Source organism: Phyllostomus hastatus, unplaced genomic scaffold (genome assembly GCF_019186645.2).
Source record: "Phyllostomus hastatus isolate PE091 unplaced genomic scaffold, TTU_PhHast_1.1 phas_contig_150, whole genome shotgun sequence".
In the NCBI taxonomy this organism is placed as follows: domain Eukaryota; kingdom Metazoa; phylum Chordata; class Mammalia; order Chiroptera; family Phyllostomidae; genus Phyllostomus; species Phyllostomus hastatus.
In genome coordinates, this window is record NW_025333611.1 from 40,034,213 (window position 1) to 40,050,945 (window position 16,733).

The window sequence follows — 16,733 nt, forward strand, 5'->3', positions numbered from 1 at the left end:
CAGCTATTGCTTTTGGCTGAAGACCTGCCCTGCACTTGAAGTTAACAGCTTTGCCATGGCCTTTCAAGATCAGGCCCTGCAACTTCTGAGATCCTATCTTGGATCACCCTCCATTTATTCCATAGGGGTCCTCTCCAGTTTTCGCAAACCTGTCAAAACTGTTTTGGTCTCTAAACCGTGGCATGGGTGGGAACATGCTTCGCTAGCATCTCTCCTTCCCTGTTGGGTACCGCTGTGGCAGTGTCCAACACTGCCTTATGGTGAATTTGTTATTGCCTGTGTCCACCAAGCCTGAGGTGAGGCGCGAATCCAGGATCAGACAAGGGGAGGCCTGGGAGACTACGGGCCTTGTCCGTTTCTCTCGGTGCTGCTGGAAATTCTTTTCATCATTAGCACGTGCTCTATGCGCACACAGGGTGACCCCGGGGGCTCGCAGAACACAGGACCTCCACCCGGTAAACGGACGTAACCGTTTAGATAGCCTTGGGAGCATTCCGAGGGAATCCGCTCGGGACAGCAGAGCCCGGGGCGCCCGGCTGCGGCTCGGCCCGCGCTCGCGCTGCACGAAGGGACGCGGCACCCGGCCGCACCTCGTGGGAAACGCCCGCGGCGCGTTTAGGGCCCGCGGACCCTTGGGCGGGGCAGCGGGGGTCGCAGGGTGCGAGTTCGTTAAGGGAAAAGCGGGGTTCAAGCCCAAGGCAGGGGCACCGGGACCCTGCACGGGCCGGGGCCCCAGGCCGGTCAACGGCAGGTAAGGGGAACCGGAGGCACGCTTGCTAGGACTAGCTCCAGGCACCGCGGGGATGGCTTTGGGCCAGGAGCGAGCGCAGCTCCGCAGCCCTAACGTGAGGCCCTGGGGGTGACAAAGGCTCTGAAGGGAAAGAGGGTAGAGAGGGTGGGGAGCCCCAGTGTTTCCGGGTCGGCCAAGGCGGAGGATAGGTGTAGAAAGACCGCCACCTCAGCCCCACCCAGAGCCAGGGATTATCGTGCAGCCCCGAGGAACTGGCAGCTGCCATTCCCCTCCCCCACTCTGGCGGGTTAAACCAGAACGATTTGAAGGAAGACGCATGCGTAAGAAACTGGATAATAAACCGCTGAAGTTCGGTTTTCAATAATCGCCACAAAGCGCAAGCGCAAAGAAGCCCGAAGGGTTTATGCAGGTGGGAGGGGCTGAGTCACAAACCCTTGGGCATATTAACTCGCGGGTTGGAGGTGGGCAGTTCTTGAAAGTACGCCTGCGTAAGAGCTCTGTGTGACGCAAGGGGGCGGGGCGGAAACGAGCTGCGCTTGCGCAGAGCTTGTTCAAGGGCCTTATTTAGGTTGCGCAGGCGCCCGCCAGCCATTTCACTCAGCCACGCTGAAGTCGGGTGGTCAGGTAAGTGTGTGTTGCTCGGTGCGTACTGGCCAGGAGCCCCTGAAGGTACCGCCTCTGAGAAGATTGCTTGTTCCCGGATCTTTGTAGAGTCCGGGGGCGCCTTCGCGAGGTACGGGCTGCCGCCGGGAGCTGGGAATGGCTCGCCGAGCGGTGGCAGGGCCTCTGGGCCTGCAGGCCGCGCCGTCTCTATTGTGTGAGATGTCTGAGGAGGCGGAGCGGAAGCGCGGCCGCCATTTCCCTGCCTCCACGCTGGCGCCCGGCCGGGCCCCCTGCGGCCGCAGTCCAGCGTAACTAGCGCCCAGGGCGGCTTGGGCGGCCTGCCCGCCCGCGCGAGGGGGTGTTTGGTGTTGGACTCCCCGCCTCTGGGATTTGCGCGCGAGTCTGCTCTCTTCCTGAGGCGCCGCGGCCCGGCGTTCTCCGCGGGCGGCGGAGAGTTCTGTTCCAGCGGTTCCCGGGTCTCACCCTCCCGCGTCTCTGCAGTCTGTGTGGACGCCAAGACCCACCGGGAGACCATGATGCTGGGCACGGAAGGCGGAGAGGGGTTCGTGGTGAAGGTCCGGGGCCTGCCGTGGTCTTGCTCGGCGGACGAAGTGCAGCGGTTCTTCTCCGGTGAGTTGGAAGCGGAGGCGGGAGTTCACGGCTCGGGCTGCGGGGCCGCCGGGCGGCCGCGCGGGGAGGTGGCGGGGCGGGGCGGGCGGGCGGGCTCGGGGCGCCCCCTGGCGGGGCGTGGGCACAGCTGTTCCCGCCGGGCCGCGGGCGCCGGGCGGCCGACGTTACGCAATGGAAACTGCGGAAGCCCCGCCCTCCCGCCTTCCGGCGCTCGGGGACGGCGGCGGCTTCCGCGCACTTTTTCCTTCGCCTACCTGTAGTCGCCGGCCCTTGTGCGGATGTCTTCGAGAGGAGGAACTGGGTTTTCCCTGCAGCCTTGAGAAAGGTGCCCCGTGCTTGGGCAGATAATAGTGATGTTTTGGAAAACCTTAAAATACAACAACGTTGCTGTTTTCGCGTGTCATTGAAAAGGGGGCGCTTTAGTTTGCAGAGTTAAACTCTCGTTTTTTAATTTCAGACAGTTTTCCTAATCAAGATGGGGTATTTGAGTTACTGGTTTTCTGGTTGTTGGTATGGGTCACTTGACGGTTGAGGACACTGAAGCCTAGGCAACTCTACTTGCCTACTAGTTTTCACCCCCAAGCACGTAGGTTTCCTGAATAATTTCTGCCATAATGTCCTTGTTCCCTTTGGTGTAAGACTAGACTGATAAAAGATTGATTTGGAAGAACTCTGCAGGTTTTGGAAGGACACTTGTAGTATTGACTTACTATCTGAATTTAGTGTTGGTAACGGAAAACGACCTGTAAAACAAGAACCAAATACCCTGGAAGCCACCTTGCAGTGGGCAAGACTGGGTTTGGCTTCAGCTGTGCAACTTGGAGCGTTTTAGCTTTGTAACATAGATCCATTTTAAGGTGAGTATTGGCTCTGAAATTTGGGTTGTACTGTTGCTGCTAGTAAGGTAAAATGATCAACGGTCTCAGACCAAAAGTTGATATAAAGTATATTCAGAAAAAATGCACTTGAATAACAAGGTCTAGCCTTAACTGAGATGTTACAAATTCTATTAGTGGAAACACATGGGTTGTAAGAACTTAGAGATTTTTGTTAGGCTGCTTCGAATGTTGAATTTTATTGATGGATTGGGGTTGTATCATTTGGGGAATAAAGTTTGATCTGGAGAAGATAACTGCTTAATCACTACAGAGAGGCTGCTGTTGGTAATCTTGGTCAATTTAGTCTTCGAATGGGATCTACTTTGCAGTATGGGTGTGAACGGGCATTTCATCTGTTATCACCCAGAGGTGGTCTTAAGTTTTAAATTCTGTATTAACGGTTGTTTTCTTTTCAGACTGCAAAATTCAAAATGGGGCTCAAGGTATTCGTTTCATCTACACCAGAGAAGGCAGACCGAGTGGAGAGGCTTTTGTTGAACTCGAATCAGAAGAGGACGTCAAATTGGCCCTGAAAAAAGACAGAGAAACTATGGGACACAGATATGTTGAAGGTTTGATTTATGTTACCCTAGTAACAGTAAAAACGTGAAACAGAGAGATTTATTTTACCCCTTCTGAATTTTAGGTATTTGACCGCATGGAAATGGTCACCTAAGGGAGTTTGTGGCAGCTCTTCCTAGATTATCTAAAGACCCAGGAAGTCTGAACTTTGTTCTCTAACTTTCCAAAATTGACTAATTCTAAGCACCTCTTTCAGTATTCAAGTCAAACAACGTTGAAATGGATTGGGTGTTGAAGCATACTGGTCCAAATAGTCCTGACACGGCCAATGATGGCTTTGTGCGGCTTAGAGGACTCCCCTTTGGATGTAGCAAGGAAGAAATTGTTCAGTTCTTCTCAGGTATGTAGTCGTGTTTGTTGCTGAGCAGTGAATTTTGGCTAGCTCTGGCAACATGATTTAATAGATCTTAAAGTTGAATAGCTTAGATACTGAAATAGGTTGTAAGTGTATACAGATGAATTCATGTTTTCTTCTTCCTGGAGACCTTCAAATAATTTATGCCCATCTTAATGGTGGAAATTAAATACTTCCAAAATGCTAACCCTTGCCTATATTTAGTGTTGTAGTTCAGGGTAGATTCTTGAGGATTGTCCTAAACAGGTTAACTACTTTCCTCACAATGCTGTTCAGCAAAGTACTTCAAGGTAAAGGTAAGATCCCTTAATATTAATTAGATCAGTGTGAGTTAGGTGATGTAGTTCCTGGCAGGTGTCTGTAATTTTAAGACACATTGAGTCCTGGGACTAGAAATGTCTCTAATGGTCTAATTTTCATGCAGAAAAACTGAAGGCAGCATCTGGTTTAGCAGGAGAATTCTAAACTTAATTGAAAGTCAAAGATCAGGTTGGATGTATAGTCTTAGTATCTGAAATACAGAAAGTATTTTAAAGTTATTCTGGGCCTAAAGTATTTGAATGTTTTTATGCTGAAGAGGTGATAAAATTGTATGTTTAGTAGAATGTTCAGTAGTATATCTTAAGTACTATTACTTGATATTCATAATGTGATAAACTGGAATTAAGAACAAGAAATCCTTTCATGGTTTAGGACAGTATGTATTAAAATTCTGACTGTTAGATATTTATCGAGTCCTAATATTTTGCCAGAATTTTTGAAATAAAGTTTGTTTTGATTGTTTTGTCTAAGTTGGTGAGAATTTAATGCTGTCAACGTTAAATATGAACATAATTTCATATCTTCTAGGAAAGTGCTTTAAGCCCTTTTTGTAAGCTTGGGAATGTATCCACGGAAAGGATTTTTCATAGACGGAATTTCCAGAAGTGAATCATGCTACTGTTAGAGCATAAGCTGCATGCCTGTGCTGTCTAGAGCAGTTGTTTGTTGCAAGTTTAGATCATGTTTGTCGATGATATATACTTAAGCAATGTTTCAATTTGTGTATAAAATGTTTAAATGTGTAAATTTAAGAATTTTGAAGTTCCACTAACTTAAAACATTGAACTATAAATATAAAGTAAGGTAAAAGGTGTTTCTTGAATTTAGTAAAACTGTTGTATTTAATGCTTAAAACTTTCTTAAATTCTTGTGTAATTTTCAACATTTAGATAAAAGTATTTGTAATTGTTGAATTCTTGATGCATCCTGTGTTGAGCAAGTTTTTTTCTTAAATACTGTGCCAAAGGGTGTGTTAAGAATTGTTATACTTAGTAATAATGGAACTTCATATTACTGCAATGCATATTTTAAAAAGTACTTGTTGAAAGCATACCATTCACCTAAAGTTAAAATTCTGGTTTATTTAAAGCTATAAGAAGAATCATTTCTGGGCTTGTGATGTTAATATTGCCCCCCTACTGGGGTTATTTGTCCTTGGGTTGAAGGGTTGGAAATCGTGCCAAATGGGATAACATTGCCGGTGGACTTCCAGGGGAGGAGTACGGGGGAGGCCTTCGTGCAGTTTGCTTCACAGGAAATAGCTGAAAAGGCTCTAAAGAAACACAAGGAAAGAATAGGGCACAGGTGGGGATGGATGGTTGGTTGGATTTGTCACTTTTCTTATGGTAAACAATTAAATCCATATTCTCTCTGCTTAGAAGAAATTAATCTATTTTCTGGTCCTAATTGATGTTTGGCCACAATTGTAAAAGTTTACCTATGTCAAAGTCCCGAAACGCATTCAGATTACATTTTAGGTTTTGAAATTGTCCTCAGTGAATTTGGTCTACTTCAGTTTCATATAATTCCTTCTTAACCCCATGAATTTGGTCTACTTCAGTTTTATATAATTCCTTCTTAACCCCAGTCAATTGAGTTGAGAGACTATGGCTTTAAAAAAAAAATGTAATGCAAATGTGGCTTTAGCTGTAATAACACCCACATAGTAAATTAATATTACCATAAGAAAATGTGATACTTTCTGATCTTGTTTTTAAAGTTGAAATGCAACAATCTTTCTTGCTGTATAAATATTCTGCATATGTATTAATAAGCATAGCTTTCAAGAAATTGTCACAAAAGGTTTTATTCTCTTTGCTTGTGACTATTTTTCATTGAAGCATGCGCTTACCTATGCTGATTCCTACTAAAAGCATAGGCTGGGGTATTTATTGGCGAAAGGAAATGTGTAGTGTGGGCTAGACTGTTGGCGGAGGCTGACTTTTTAGCCTACTTGCTATACATGCTGCCAAAGGATTTTAAGACGTGAAATGTTGAAAGTTGAGTGGAATTCTTTCCCTCCTAAAACATTTACAGTACTCCTCTCTTACCCCTAAGGGTGGGCTCTCTGCCACAGAGGAGTGAGTTTTCTATAAAGTTTACATGAAATCTTACAATTGAGTGAATTTTTGGTCATTGCCTATGCAAATATAAGAAATCTGGCTTTAAATATTAGTCAGTTTAATGGCTATGACTACATTGTTTTTTTTTGTGTAACTGAATACCTGTATGAGCAAACTAATGTTTTCTCTCCCCTCCCCATTCCCTCCCCTCGTGAACAATGCTTTAGGTATATCGAAATCTTTAAGAGCAGTCGAGCTGAAGTTAGAACTCACTATGATCCACCACGAAAGCTTATGGCCATGCAGCGGCCAGGTCCCTATGACAGACCTGGGGCTGGCAGAGGGTATAACAGCATTGGCAGAGGAGCTGGCTTTGAAAGGATGAGGCGTGGTGCTTATGGTGGAGGTATGTGAGAATATGCAGGTGTCACGGGGGTGGTTCTTTGTGATTTTTATTTGGTTTGATTGTGCTTTTTGTCTTTCAGGTTACGGAGGCTATGATGATTACAATGGCTATAATGATGGCTATGGTTTTGGGTCAGATAGATTTGGAAGAGGTAAGGTAAGAATTGAATTTCCAACTGAAGGATACTTACACTCTTTTTCATCTAGACCTCAATTATTGTTTTTCAGGAATGTCTGACCACAGATACGGGGATGGTGGCTCTACTTTCCAGAGCACAACTGGACACTGTGTACACATGCGGGGATTACCTTACAGAGCTACTGAAAATGACATTTATAATGTAAGTTAAATTCACAAGCTAGCTATTGGCATAGCAGTAAAAACTGCGTCCTTATCATACTGTTCAAGTGAAATAGCATGTTACAGAAGAAATTTGTAACATTAGAAAGTTGACTTGATTCTCTGAAATACCTTGTATTTAGTTTTTTTCACCACTCAACCCTGTGAGAGTACATATTGAAATTGGTCCTGATGGCAGAGTAACTGGTGAAGCAGATGTCGAGTTTGCAACTCATGAAGATGCTGTGGCAGCTATGTCGAAAGACAAAGCAAATATGCGTAAGTGTGATTTAAATTACCTTGGGGACTCTAATGGACTTGAGGGAGACAGACACGTCTCATTTGTTGTTTGACTTACTGATGCGTCCAGTGGTTGATTCTCGTATGTGCCCTGACTGGGGATTGATCTTGCGACCTTGGTGTATCGGGACAGTGTTATAACTAACTGAGCTCTACCCAGCCTGGGCTTTTGGGGACTCTTTACAGGTGGTCAAGTGACTAACATTTATGATAGAGGAATAGTAAGGATGTGTGAGAAACATTTCCTGATAATAGTTAGCTCCTCGAGATGTGTTTAAAATTTTTTGGTGGATTTTTAAAATTACTTGACTGAAAAGGATTTGTGATACAAACATTGACTTGAATCATATACTTGAAAAACTTAAAGCAACTTAAGTGAATGTTTAAAACAAAAGGTTACTTTTTGGAAAAGCTGCATAGGTAATCACCCGAGTGAAGCAGCTAGTCTTTAATTAACCAAAAAAGTATTTGAAGTTGAGGTCTTGTTTAAGAATTTAGTGCTTATCTTTTTGTCTTTCACCAACAAACATTTTCAAACTTTTTTCTTCTCATTTCAGAACACAGATATGTAGAACTCTTCTTGAATTCTACAGCAGGAGCAAGCGGTGGTGCTTACGGTAGCCAAATGCTAGGAGGCATGGGTTTGTGTAAATATCACTTTAGTGTCTTTTTTTTTAAGCTAACCTTGTATACCTTTTCTCTCATTTCAGAACACAGATATGTAGAACTCTTCTTGAATTCTACAGCAGGAGCAAGCGGTGGTGCTTATGGTAGCCAAATGATGGGAGGCATGGGCTTGTGTAAATATCGTTAGTTTTTTTAAAAACCAAAACATTTGTATTTGTATAAGTCAATTATATGTTAATTTATATTAATCAGTTTAGCATAATTAAGCAAAGAAATTACTTGAATTTTGTGTCAGTTAAATCTTTGAGTTACATGAAACTGCTTAGAACAGATAACTAAATTAGTTTTTAAGTACTTTTGGGGGAGGGATTACAGAACAAAACTAGTTGGGCCGTCTATAAAGTATAAATCTAAACAGAAAGCACAGAATCAAAATAAACTTAAATTTCTGGACATAATTAGTTGGGCATAAATTAGGTGTACAGTAAATACCTGTGTATTGACATAGCTTTAATATACCAGATTATGGGGAACAACCCCTCTAAATCCAGTTAAGTAGTTTCATAACGTTTTCTCAGAATGCCTCTGGAATGTGGATTTAGTCCTGCTGATGTGTATACTGTTGGCCAGTTGGTTTATAAATGTTTGACTAGTTGAAATGATGGATAGAAAGGTAGTGTGTTCATAGAAAATAGGCAAAGGTTATAGTGTAAGATTGAGACTGAAAATTGTAGATTTAGAATTACAAGCCCGGTACCACCAGGTACCACATTACATAGCAGATAAGATTCCAATGTTCTCTTAACTTGACAGCAAACCAATCCAGTTACGGTGGCCCAGCCAGCCAGCAGCTGAGCGGTGGTTATGGAGGCGGCTATGGTGGCCAGAGCAGCATGAGTGGATATGGTAAGTGTGTACTTAATATACTTATAGTAAGTTTTAGGTAGATTTCCTTAGTTGGGGGAATATGTAGGCTCTCCTTTTTTTGTGAAATTGGGTTAAGTGTATGCTTTTGATCCTATTATAAAATCTGTTTTTAATAGTTTAATTTTCAGAACCAGTCATTGGGAGGGGGAAGTGTTCTATAAATTTAATATGCAACTTGGAATAATGTCATTCCGGAAAACATCTGCCTCCACTTATTAAAACACTAAGTAACCATGTTGCTTTTTTTCTGCCTTTCGGTTAGCATTAAATCCATTTTAGATGGAGGGAGAATTTAAAAGAGTAAAATGGTGGTTGGGTTTAGGACTGTATTTACTAGTCAGTTAACCTAGGATTGGTTTTATTTTTTTCAATTGGTCTAAAGAATGGTGATTTTGGTATTATAGTCTTACCCTACAAAATCCTTTTGCAGACCAAGTTTTACAGGAAAACTCCAGTGATTTTCAATCAAACATTGCATAGGTAAATATTTCCTCAAAAAATGTAATTTAAATTCCCAATAGCAAATACTGATATGTTGTGCTAACACTATTTTCATAGCAGTCAATGGCTGTGACTTAACTCCATGGAGGCTGCCATTTGGGCACAGTGAGTTGCCGTTAGCCCCACGTTGTGTCTCACTCCTGCCCACCATGAATAGGGGAAGCAAGACACTGCCCATGCTCCCTGTTCACACACGCCATTTGACAGACATGTTGTGAATGTTTATGGGAAATTTTTTTAAAGTGCCTTGTTTAGTTTTAAAAATACGTAATTTTGCAATTTTTGAAAAACACTAGTTTTCCTTTAAACTTAATTTTCCATGTTGATCCTGAAGCATCTGTTCTAAATGGTAGCACAAGAGTCTGGCAAGTTGGTACTACTACAGAAAGAAGGGATTAATTGAGACTTGTTTGGAGTCGGGAGTCCCCTTTCCCAAACATGCTTCTCGCCACTTGGACGGCAGCCATTTGTACTCGTATATTTTTTAAAAACTTTTTTCTGGAATGTGCTGTATTTTATTTACTTGACGGATTATGTGGTACTTCTCCTGACTTGTCAAAATGGTCTCTTTGCAGGCAGCCAAGGAGCAGTGAACAGCAGCTACTACAGTAACGGAAGCCGTGCATCTGTGGGAGTGAACGGAATGGGAGGGATGTCTAGCATGTCCAGTATGAGTGGTGGATGGGGAATGTAATCGATCCTTGTCGCTGACTCTTGGTCAATATTACTTTAATGGGGGAAAAAAACATGAAACAAGTTTAACAGTTTTGCAATACAAGCTTGTGAATTATGCTTTGAGTGGAAATCAGGATTGTTTTAAACTTAAGGTTCAGTATTTTTGAACACAAATATCATCTAGGATGTAACAACTAAGTTGAGTAAACTATAACTGTTAAACAATTTTTAGCTTTTCTCAAGTTAGTTCTATTGTAGGGTGTACTTAAGCAGTAAGTATATTTAGGTTAAAGCAGTTGAATTATGTTAAATGTTGCTCTTACACCACATTACCCTGAACACTGTTTGGAAGCATGTTGGAAGACATGCTTTTTTTTGTAATACTCAATATAGGAGCTGTCTCAACAATTAAAAGTGAAACATTTGGCATGTTTGTTAATTCTAGTTTTCATTTAATAACTTCTAAGGCACGTAAGGTTAAGCTTTTTTTTTTTTTCTTTTTTAAGTTAATGGGGAAAATTTGAGACGCAATACCAGTACTTTAGGATTTTGGTCTTGGTGTTTGTATGAAATTCCAAGGCCTTGATTTAAGTCTTTCATTGCATTGTGAGTTCCTTTTAGGTGTATTGCGCTAAGTGAAACTTGTCAAATAAATCTTCCTTTTAAAAACTGCACTTTGTCTTGTCTGTGCTTCAGTGTCATGTGGACTGTTTCTTGGTGCTCTATTCCTGCCTGGGGCGTAGGTGACATTGGCCCAAGTCTCTGGCTGTGGCAGAGAGGCTGTTGTGTAGATGTCTTCAGACCTCCCTCCAATATAAAGGAAGGTAATTGTAGCTTTGGGGTCGTGGCTGCGCCAACCCTGATAATGTATGCACCACCCTTGACTGGCTAAGCACTTGGAAAGAGCAGAGGTGGACATGCCCTCACTGCATGCTGCATGTCCAGTGGAGGCCTTCCAGCATGGCTGAGCTGCGAGTGTTGTAGGATAAGGGTGGCTGGAGCTGCCCTTCCCAGTTGGGTGTGGCCCCCCCCCCCCCCCGCCTTTTTTAGTGGTTTTGGAGAAACACTGATTTGTTTCACTGGTTGATTTCTTGCATGTTCCCTGATAGGTCATCAGACCCACAACCTTGGGGTGCTTTAACCAACTGACTACCTAGCCAGGGCTTCAGTGACATCTTTTGAGTTCTAATATGAAGTGTCCCCTGGGAGCTAGATTTTTTTTTTTTTTTTTTAGGGAGGGAGAAAAACAATGATGTGTGGTTGCCTCTAGAGACACTCCCTATTGGGGACTTGGCCCCCAACCCAGGCATGTGCCCTGACTGGGAATTGAACTGGCAACTCTGGTTTGTTTCCCAGCACTCAGTCCACTGGGCCACACCAGCCTGGGCAGATGTTTTTATATTTTTGCTTCATTCCTAAAAATCCAAGACCACTTAAGAGCAAAATTTCTTACAAAGTTCTGATTCTGAGGTGGAATACCACATACTTCTAAGTAAAAGTGACTATTTTAAGTCATTAAGTATAATCTAGATTAGATTTCATATTTGATATTTGCTAGAAAATTAGTTTAAAGCTAAAAGTAGTTCCAGAAAACCCTTCCACAAGTACTTCACTGCAGTGTGAGACCCTCCATCTAGACGAGTGGTTTTCAGCCTTTTCCATCTCATGGCACATACAAACTAATTACTAAGATTGTGCAGCACACCAAAAATATAGAACTACCTGACAAAATACACAATTTTGGTTTATAAGAATAATGGTAATTACCATTTTTGCTCCAAAGTGACTTAAAAATCAGGTTGCCTATGTTTGTATATAAGGATTTCTAGTACCAAGAATTAACCAGTCAGATGCAAATTTACCTGAAACAACAAGGTACAACTCTCAATATGACATTTATGGTTCAAGAGAATGGGGTACTCATGTTAGATAGCTGTTTGACAACGTAAGGAAAAAGAAGTTAGTGCCCTTTGATAAATCCAGTATTGCATGTAACAAAATGACATGTTACCAAGATTCATTGTTGGACTGAGGGTTTCAGCAGCACGTCTAGGCTCGTGCTGTTGGATGTCTGGTGTGTGTGCCTTGCTATGACAGTGCAGAAAGGTTTCTTCTCTGTCCTGGGTGAGGTCAGTGTGGTGGAGCTACTCACTCCTGAGTCTGTGTGATGACACTGAAGGACACTGCTTGCAGGCCCTGTGCCTCCTGCCCTGCTGCATGCCCGCTGCTGGCTGCTGAGTTCCACGCTGTCAGGACAGGCCTGTGGGTGCCAGGTGGTGTACTTGGAATGGATCGTGTTGCTTGTTCGGAAGTTTTCAGAGATGAATTAATTTCAGTGTGAGCACTGGTGTTCAGCTACAATCTAACCCTAGTGTGGCGCCTGTGATCTTGGCTGAGTTTTTAAACATCCATGGGTTGGAGACACTTGGTGTTGAGTTTGAAGGAAGGCTCCTTCCCTGAGTCCTTCTCTAACTTGCTTTACATAAGGAACATTTTTGTTGAAAGACAAGGGAAGGGAAGGCAGGGAACTAGAGCTAGAAACGTGGAGTAAAGCTAATAAGCAAGCTAACCCAGAACTGGTTCTTAGGAGCCTTGTGTTCTGTGGACTAGCACCCTGGGAGCTTGTTAGGGATGACCAGAGCCTCCAGGCACTGCGCCTGCATTTTAACACCAGCCCCCACTTCAACCCCAGGTAACGAACCCCTGCACCTACCCTTGCACATCCCCTTGAGAAGGAAGCACTGTTTTAGAGCATCTGCCATCATTGCCCACGATGGGGGAAGGTTGTTTGGTCTCTTGGGTAAAAATTTCTCTTCCGTGCAGCTAAATATTGGACACTGGCAGAAGGATACTTTGTGAATGATGCTTGCTGAACCTTTGTTGGTTGGGAGTGGGGTAGGGGATGTGGTTGGGGGAGGAAATAGGTGTGATAAAGGGAAGAACGCTGAGTGTGGCACAGTGGTGAGCAAGCCCTATACTCAGATGAGCATTGAGAGCAGTTCCAAAGTGCTTCCTTTTGTATGTGCAGATGCCCACTGAGGCTCAGAAGTGCAGTGACGTACCTAAGGGTCCCCACAAGCTGAGTCTAAACTGGTGCAGTGAAGACAAGGTACATGTGTTTAATGCCAGACGACCAGTTTGGGACAGTGCAGCAAATGCTCAGGAGGGTTGGTCCCTGGATAGACTTTGAAGACCTGTAGCTTGGAGAAAACAGCTGTGGAGCTTGGCTGCACGCATCCTGGGATCTAACCTCATGGTTCTCCTGTCTCCCACCCATAATAAACATGTATTTAAGGGAGCAGCCGATTTGGAACCTGAGCCAGGGTGTGGGTGAGCCTTCTGCAGGGAAAGCCATCCCGGGAAAGGAGAGCCAGGGCCTCCAGCAAGGTCTGGTCAGCGGAGAGCAGTCTGGAGGAGCTGGTAGGAGATGGCAGGCAGGCAGTTGAGTAGAGTAGATGAGTCCACCAAGGGTTGAGACCTAAATCAGGAATGAACTGGGTGCCTCTATCACTGTTCTTAGAACATCTGAGCCATTCCCGCTGCATGTGCTCTGAGGACGGCTATGAGCCCTTTGTCACAGCTCATGCCCTGACCTACCTGCCCTTGGAATTCAAAGCCCTGGGTGTCTCCATCTGTCTTTATCTGTATCACCTGCCCCTTAGTATGTAAAGGGGAACTTCTGAGCTTTGCTGAGAAGTTGCTTAAGGTCACTTCCTGTGCCACTAATGGACTTAGCTCACCTGGGCAGAGCATAGCCTGTATCCCAGAACCCAGCAGGCTTCTGGGTTGTCACCCCAAACATAGCCACAAAAGGCCTTTTGTCCTGGAATGGGGGTTGCTCTGAGGCGCCCTCCAGAGGCCAACTCAAGTTGACACAAGTTCCTTTGATTTCTGCATGCAGGTGAAAAATCAGTGATTTTATTGCAGGGCCAATAGGGACGGACGCTCACAAGGGTGTGAAATGGCTCATTTCTTGACTCAAGCAGGGAAGGCACACGGGGCAGTGGGAGAGGAACCGAATGCTCACTACACTGGTATGACTGTTGCAAAATAGGTTAATTTTTGGAAAAGTGAAAAATGACAGTAACAAAACCACCAAGTTAATCTGACCCTAAACTGGTGATGCAGCCGAGTGCCAGGGAAGTCTGGATCCAGAGTTCATACCGTCAAGCTCCGAAGGTGATGGGGCTCTCTGTCCCACAGCCAGTGGCCACGTGGGCGCAGTCCAAGGCCTCAGGAGCTGGTGGAGGAGGAACAGCGCTGCAGGAGCAGGGTGTGGCAGCTGTCGCACACGCGCACCGGCTTCGGGTAGGAGGGCAGGGCCAGCTCGTTGCCAGAGCAGGTGCTGCAGAAGATGTGGCCGCAGTTCCGGCAGTGGTGCTAGGGGACAGAGGGGGCTGTGGGGTGTGCTGCCTCTCACACTGCTTGCTCCCTGGCTGCACCCCAACTGAGATGCCTAGCCTTTCAGAGTTCACTTACTGTTTCTAGAGAAATGGGCTAATTTGGGCCTTCAGTTTTATGCGTTGGGTCCTGTAAAACCTGCAGGTGAGTGTGGGCCTAGGGGCGTGTACTCTGCATGAGGTTCTCTCTAAGGCTCTGTTTCACCAGGCAACTGCTGCGATCCTGGTGCTCTTCCTTTGTAAGCAGAGCTGCCTCTCCCAGCTCTACACCACTAGTGCCAACTCGCACAGCCCATCAAGCTAGGAGGTGGGCCCCAACCTGGGGCCTGGAGGGCCTGGCCTGTGAAGCCCCACTCTCGAGCATCAGCCTCAGGGTGGCTGCTCATTTTGACTAGGATTTGGGGGTTTTGCTTATTTTCCAGAGAGGGTTTTAAGGAGGCAGATGAGAATGTGCACCCACATGGCAGCAGGGAAAGAGGAGGTGCCAGTGTGGCAGGTGCCCCCCGCCCCCGCCCAAGTAAGGACTCCCAGTTGTGCGTGGGGTCTGTACCCTGTGCCTGTTCTGCCCAATTGGTCATTTAATGGTACTGTCAATCCTGGACCAATTTCTTAGAACCTGGAGGGAGGGCCCAGGCAGAGGAGCAGGTTAGCTGGGGGCAGCCCCCAGGGGGCAAGTACCCTGCCCAGGAGGCCTGTGAGCTGCTGATGCTACCAGGATACCTGCCCCAAGACCTGCTGCCATGTTTCCCCATAGATCCTGTTTCTTACTAACTTGGCCAGACTTCAGTCCTGTTGGATACAAAGAATTTTCAATGATGCACTCATGACCAGTTTTGTATGCAAGCAGCCCAGCTCTCAAAGGAACGTACCAGTATAGAAAAGACCTCTGGGGACAAGGCCTATGACTGACTGGCAGGGCGCCCCTAGCATGAGTGGTCTGTATGGGCTGGCACACCAGCAAGTGATCCCACAGTGCAGTGGGCCTAGTCCCAAACACTTCCCAGAACCTGAGGGGAGTCCCCACAGGGCACAGCCAGCCTCTGGGCGTGTGCTGCAGGCTCACCCACATACCTTCCTCCTTGAAATGGAGAACTCCTTCTCACACTGCTTGCAACGTGTGGCTTCGTCATCTTTCAGCCACGTGTGGCCCTACGAGGAAAGAATGTGGATGGCTGGCTTCTGATGAACCTATAGCTCTTGTGGGTGCCCAGCGTCCTTGCAAGGGACCGGCTCACAGCTGGAACTCTGCTGCAGACCCTGCCTGCCCTCTGGCTCCAGCTTCCCAGCCTTTGCACACTGTCCCCTGGGCCTCAAGCCGGATTCTCCAGCCTCCCCTCCCATTAACCTCCTTTCGGCTGACTCCCTCTGGCTCAGGGTCTGGTGCTGGTGACCCCAGCCCTGACTGAAGCCCTCTATGCCAGTGGACGGGAGAGGACCAACCCTGTCAGCCATACAAAGAATTGGGAAGCCAGACAAAGATGGGAAGTGGGACCCCCACATGCTCCCCAACCCTGATCCTCAGAACACCACAGAGGAGACAGATGTCTTTTCTGCAGAGGTGGCACCTGAGGCTTTGAAATAGGCTCTCGGGTCCCAAGTCACCATTTTTATCCCCTTCCTGGTGCTTAGCTTGAAAGAAGTGCAGGGGACAGACAGCTGCAGCAGTTATACACAAGCTTTCACAAGCTGTACGAGGGACGATAAAATAAATGGACAGTGGCTCTAAGTCCAGGTGCTGTGACCCTTTGCTGCCTCTGACCAGCATGCCCTGGAGCCGAGATGCCTAGTTGTCAGACTTCTGTGGCAGTAGAGAGCAGACGGCCCCTTGAGTAGGCTGCTGGGCACTGCTGTCACCGCCACCGGTGGGCTGCCCCTTCTGCTCTGAACTGCTCTGGGAGCGGGAGGCAGTTGGGAGCATCTGCCCCTCCTTTCTCACTGTCCCCATGTCAGTAGGCCAGCCTGACACCTGCACTGGGGCACCTGGTCCACATGCTCCTGTTCAAGGGGTGTGTCATTCTGTTCTTCTCCCAAAATGGTCCAGGTACTTGCCCCGTTTGGGATTTCAGTGGTCCCCAGACATGGCTTGGGCACTGCAGGGGTGCAGGGCAGTGTCTGGTCCCTCACTTGGAGGAGAATGTCTCACTGTTACTGTCAAAAAACCAACCAACCAACCAGAAACCCCTGGCCCTAGCTGGAGCACCGTCGCCTGCACCACAGGTTGCAGGTTTGCTGGCCGGTCAGGGTGCATGCTGGTTGGTGGGTCCCATCCCCAGTCAGGACGTGTGAGTACAGGAGGCAAGGGATCAGTGTTTCTGTCAGTGTCACTGCTCCTCCCTTTCTCCTCCCCACCCGCCTCTCTAAAAATCAACAAACAT

At 46.1% G+C, this 16,733-nt stretch overlaps 2 protein-coding genes across 10 annotated transcripts in view; one reads left to right on the forward strand and one right to left on the reverse strand.

Moving 5' to 3' along the window:
- The first annotated feature begins 1,279 nt into the window (after positions 1 to 1,279).
- Positions 1,280 to 10,632, forward strand: HNRNPH1 (heterogeneous nuclear ribonucleoprotein H1). 7 transcript variants are annotated; one of them, XM_045819455.1, is made up of 14 exons: positions 1,280 to 1,375; positions 1,856 to 1,984; positions 3,279 to 3,434; positions 3,641 to 3,784; positions 5,287 to 5,425; positions 6,411 to 6,589; positions 6,669 to 6,740; positions 6,796 to 6,929; positions 7,072 to 7,207; positions 7,786 to 7,845; positions 7,939 to 8,028; positions 8,669 to 8,761; positions 9,213 to 9,262; positions 9,859 to 10,632. In XM_045819455.1, the coding sequence occupies exons 2-13, from the start codon at positions 1,888 to 1,890 to the stop codon at positions 9,260 to 9,262; spliced, it is 1,350 nt and encodes a 449-aa protein (XP_045675411.1). In that variant the 5' UTR covers positions 1,280 to 1,375; positions 1,856 to 1,887; the 3' UTR covers positions 9,859 to 10,632. The 7 variants fall into 7 exon arrangements, with proteins under 7 accessions (XP_045675411.1, XP_045675420.1, XP_045675429.1 ...); XM_045819464.1 differs by having other exon boundaries at positions 7,939 to 7,998; XM_045819473.1 differs by lacking the exon at positions 7,939 to 8,028 and having other exon boundaries at positions 7,786 to 7,875.
- Positions 10,633 to 13,856: 3,224 nt separating this feature from the next.
- Positions 13,857 to 16,733, reverse strand: part of RUFY1 (RUN and FYVE domain containing 1) — a 58,590-nt gene continuing 55,713 nt past the window's right edge. For all 3 annotated transcript variants that reach the window (XM_045822302.1, XM_045822295.1, XM_045822309.1), the window contains 2 exons: positions 15,430 to 15,507; positions 13,857 to 14,338 (listed from right to left, as the gene is read on the reverse strand). In XM_045822302.1, coding sequence (XP_045678258.1) covers positions 14,192 to 14,338; positions 15,430 to 15,507 — 225 coding nt within the window. In that variant the 3' untranslated portion in view covers positions 13,857 to 14,191. The remainder of the gene's footprint in view (positions 14,339 to 15,429; positions 15,508 to 16,733) is intronic.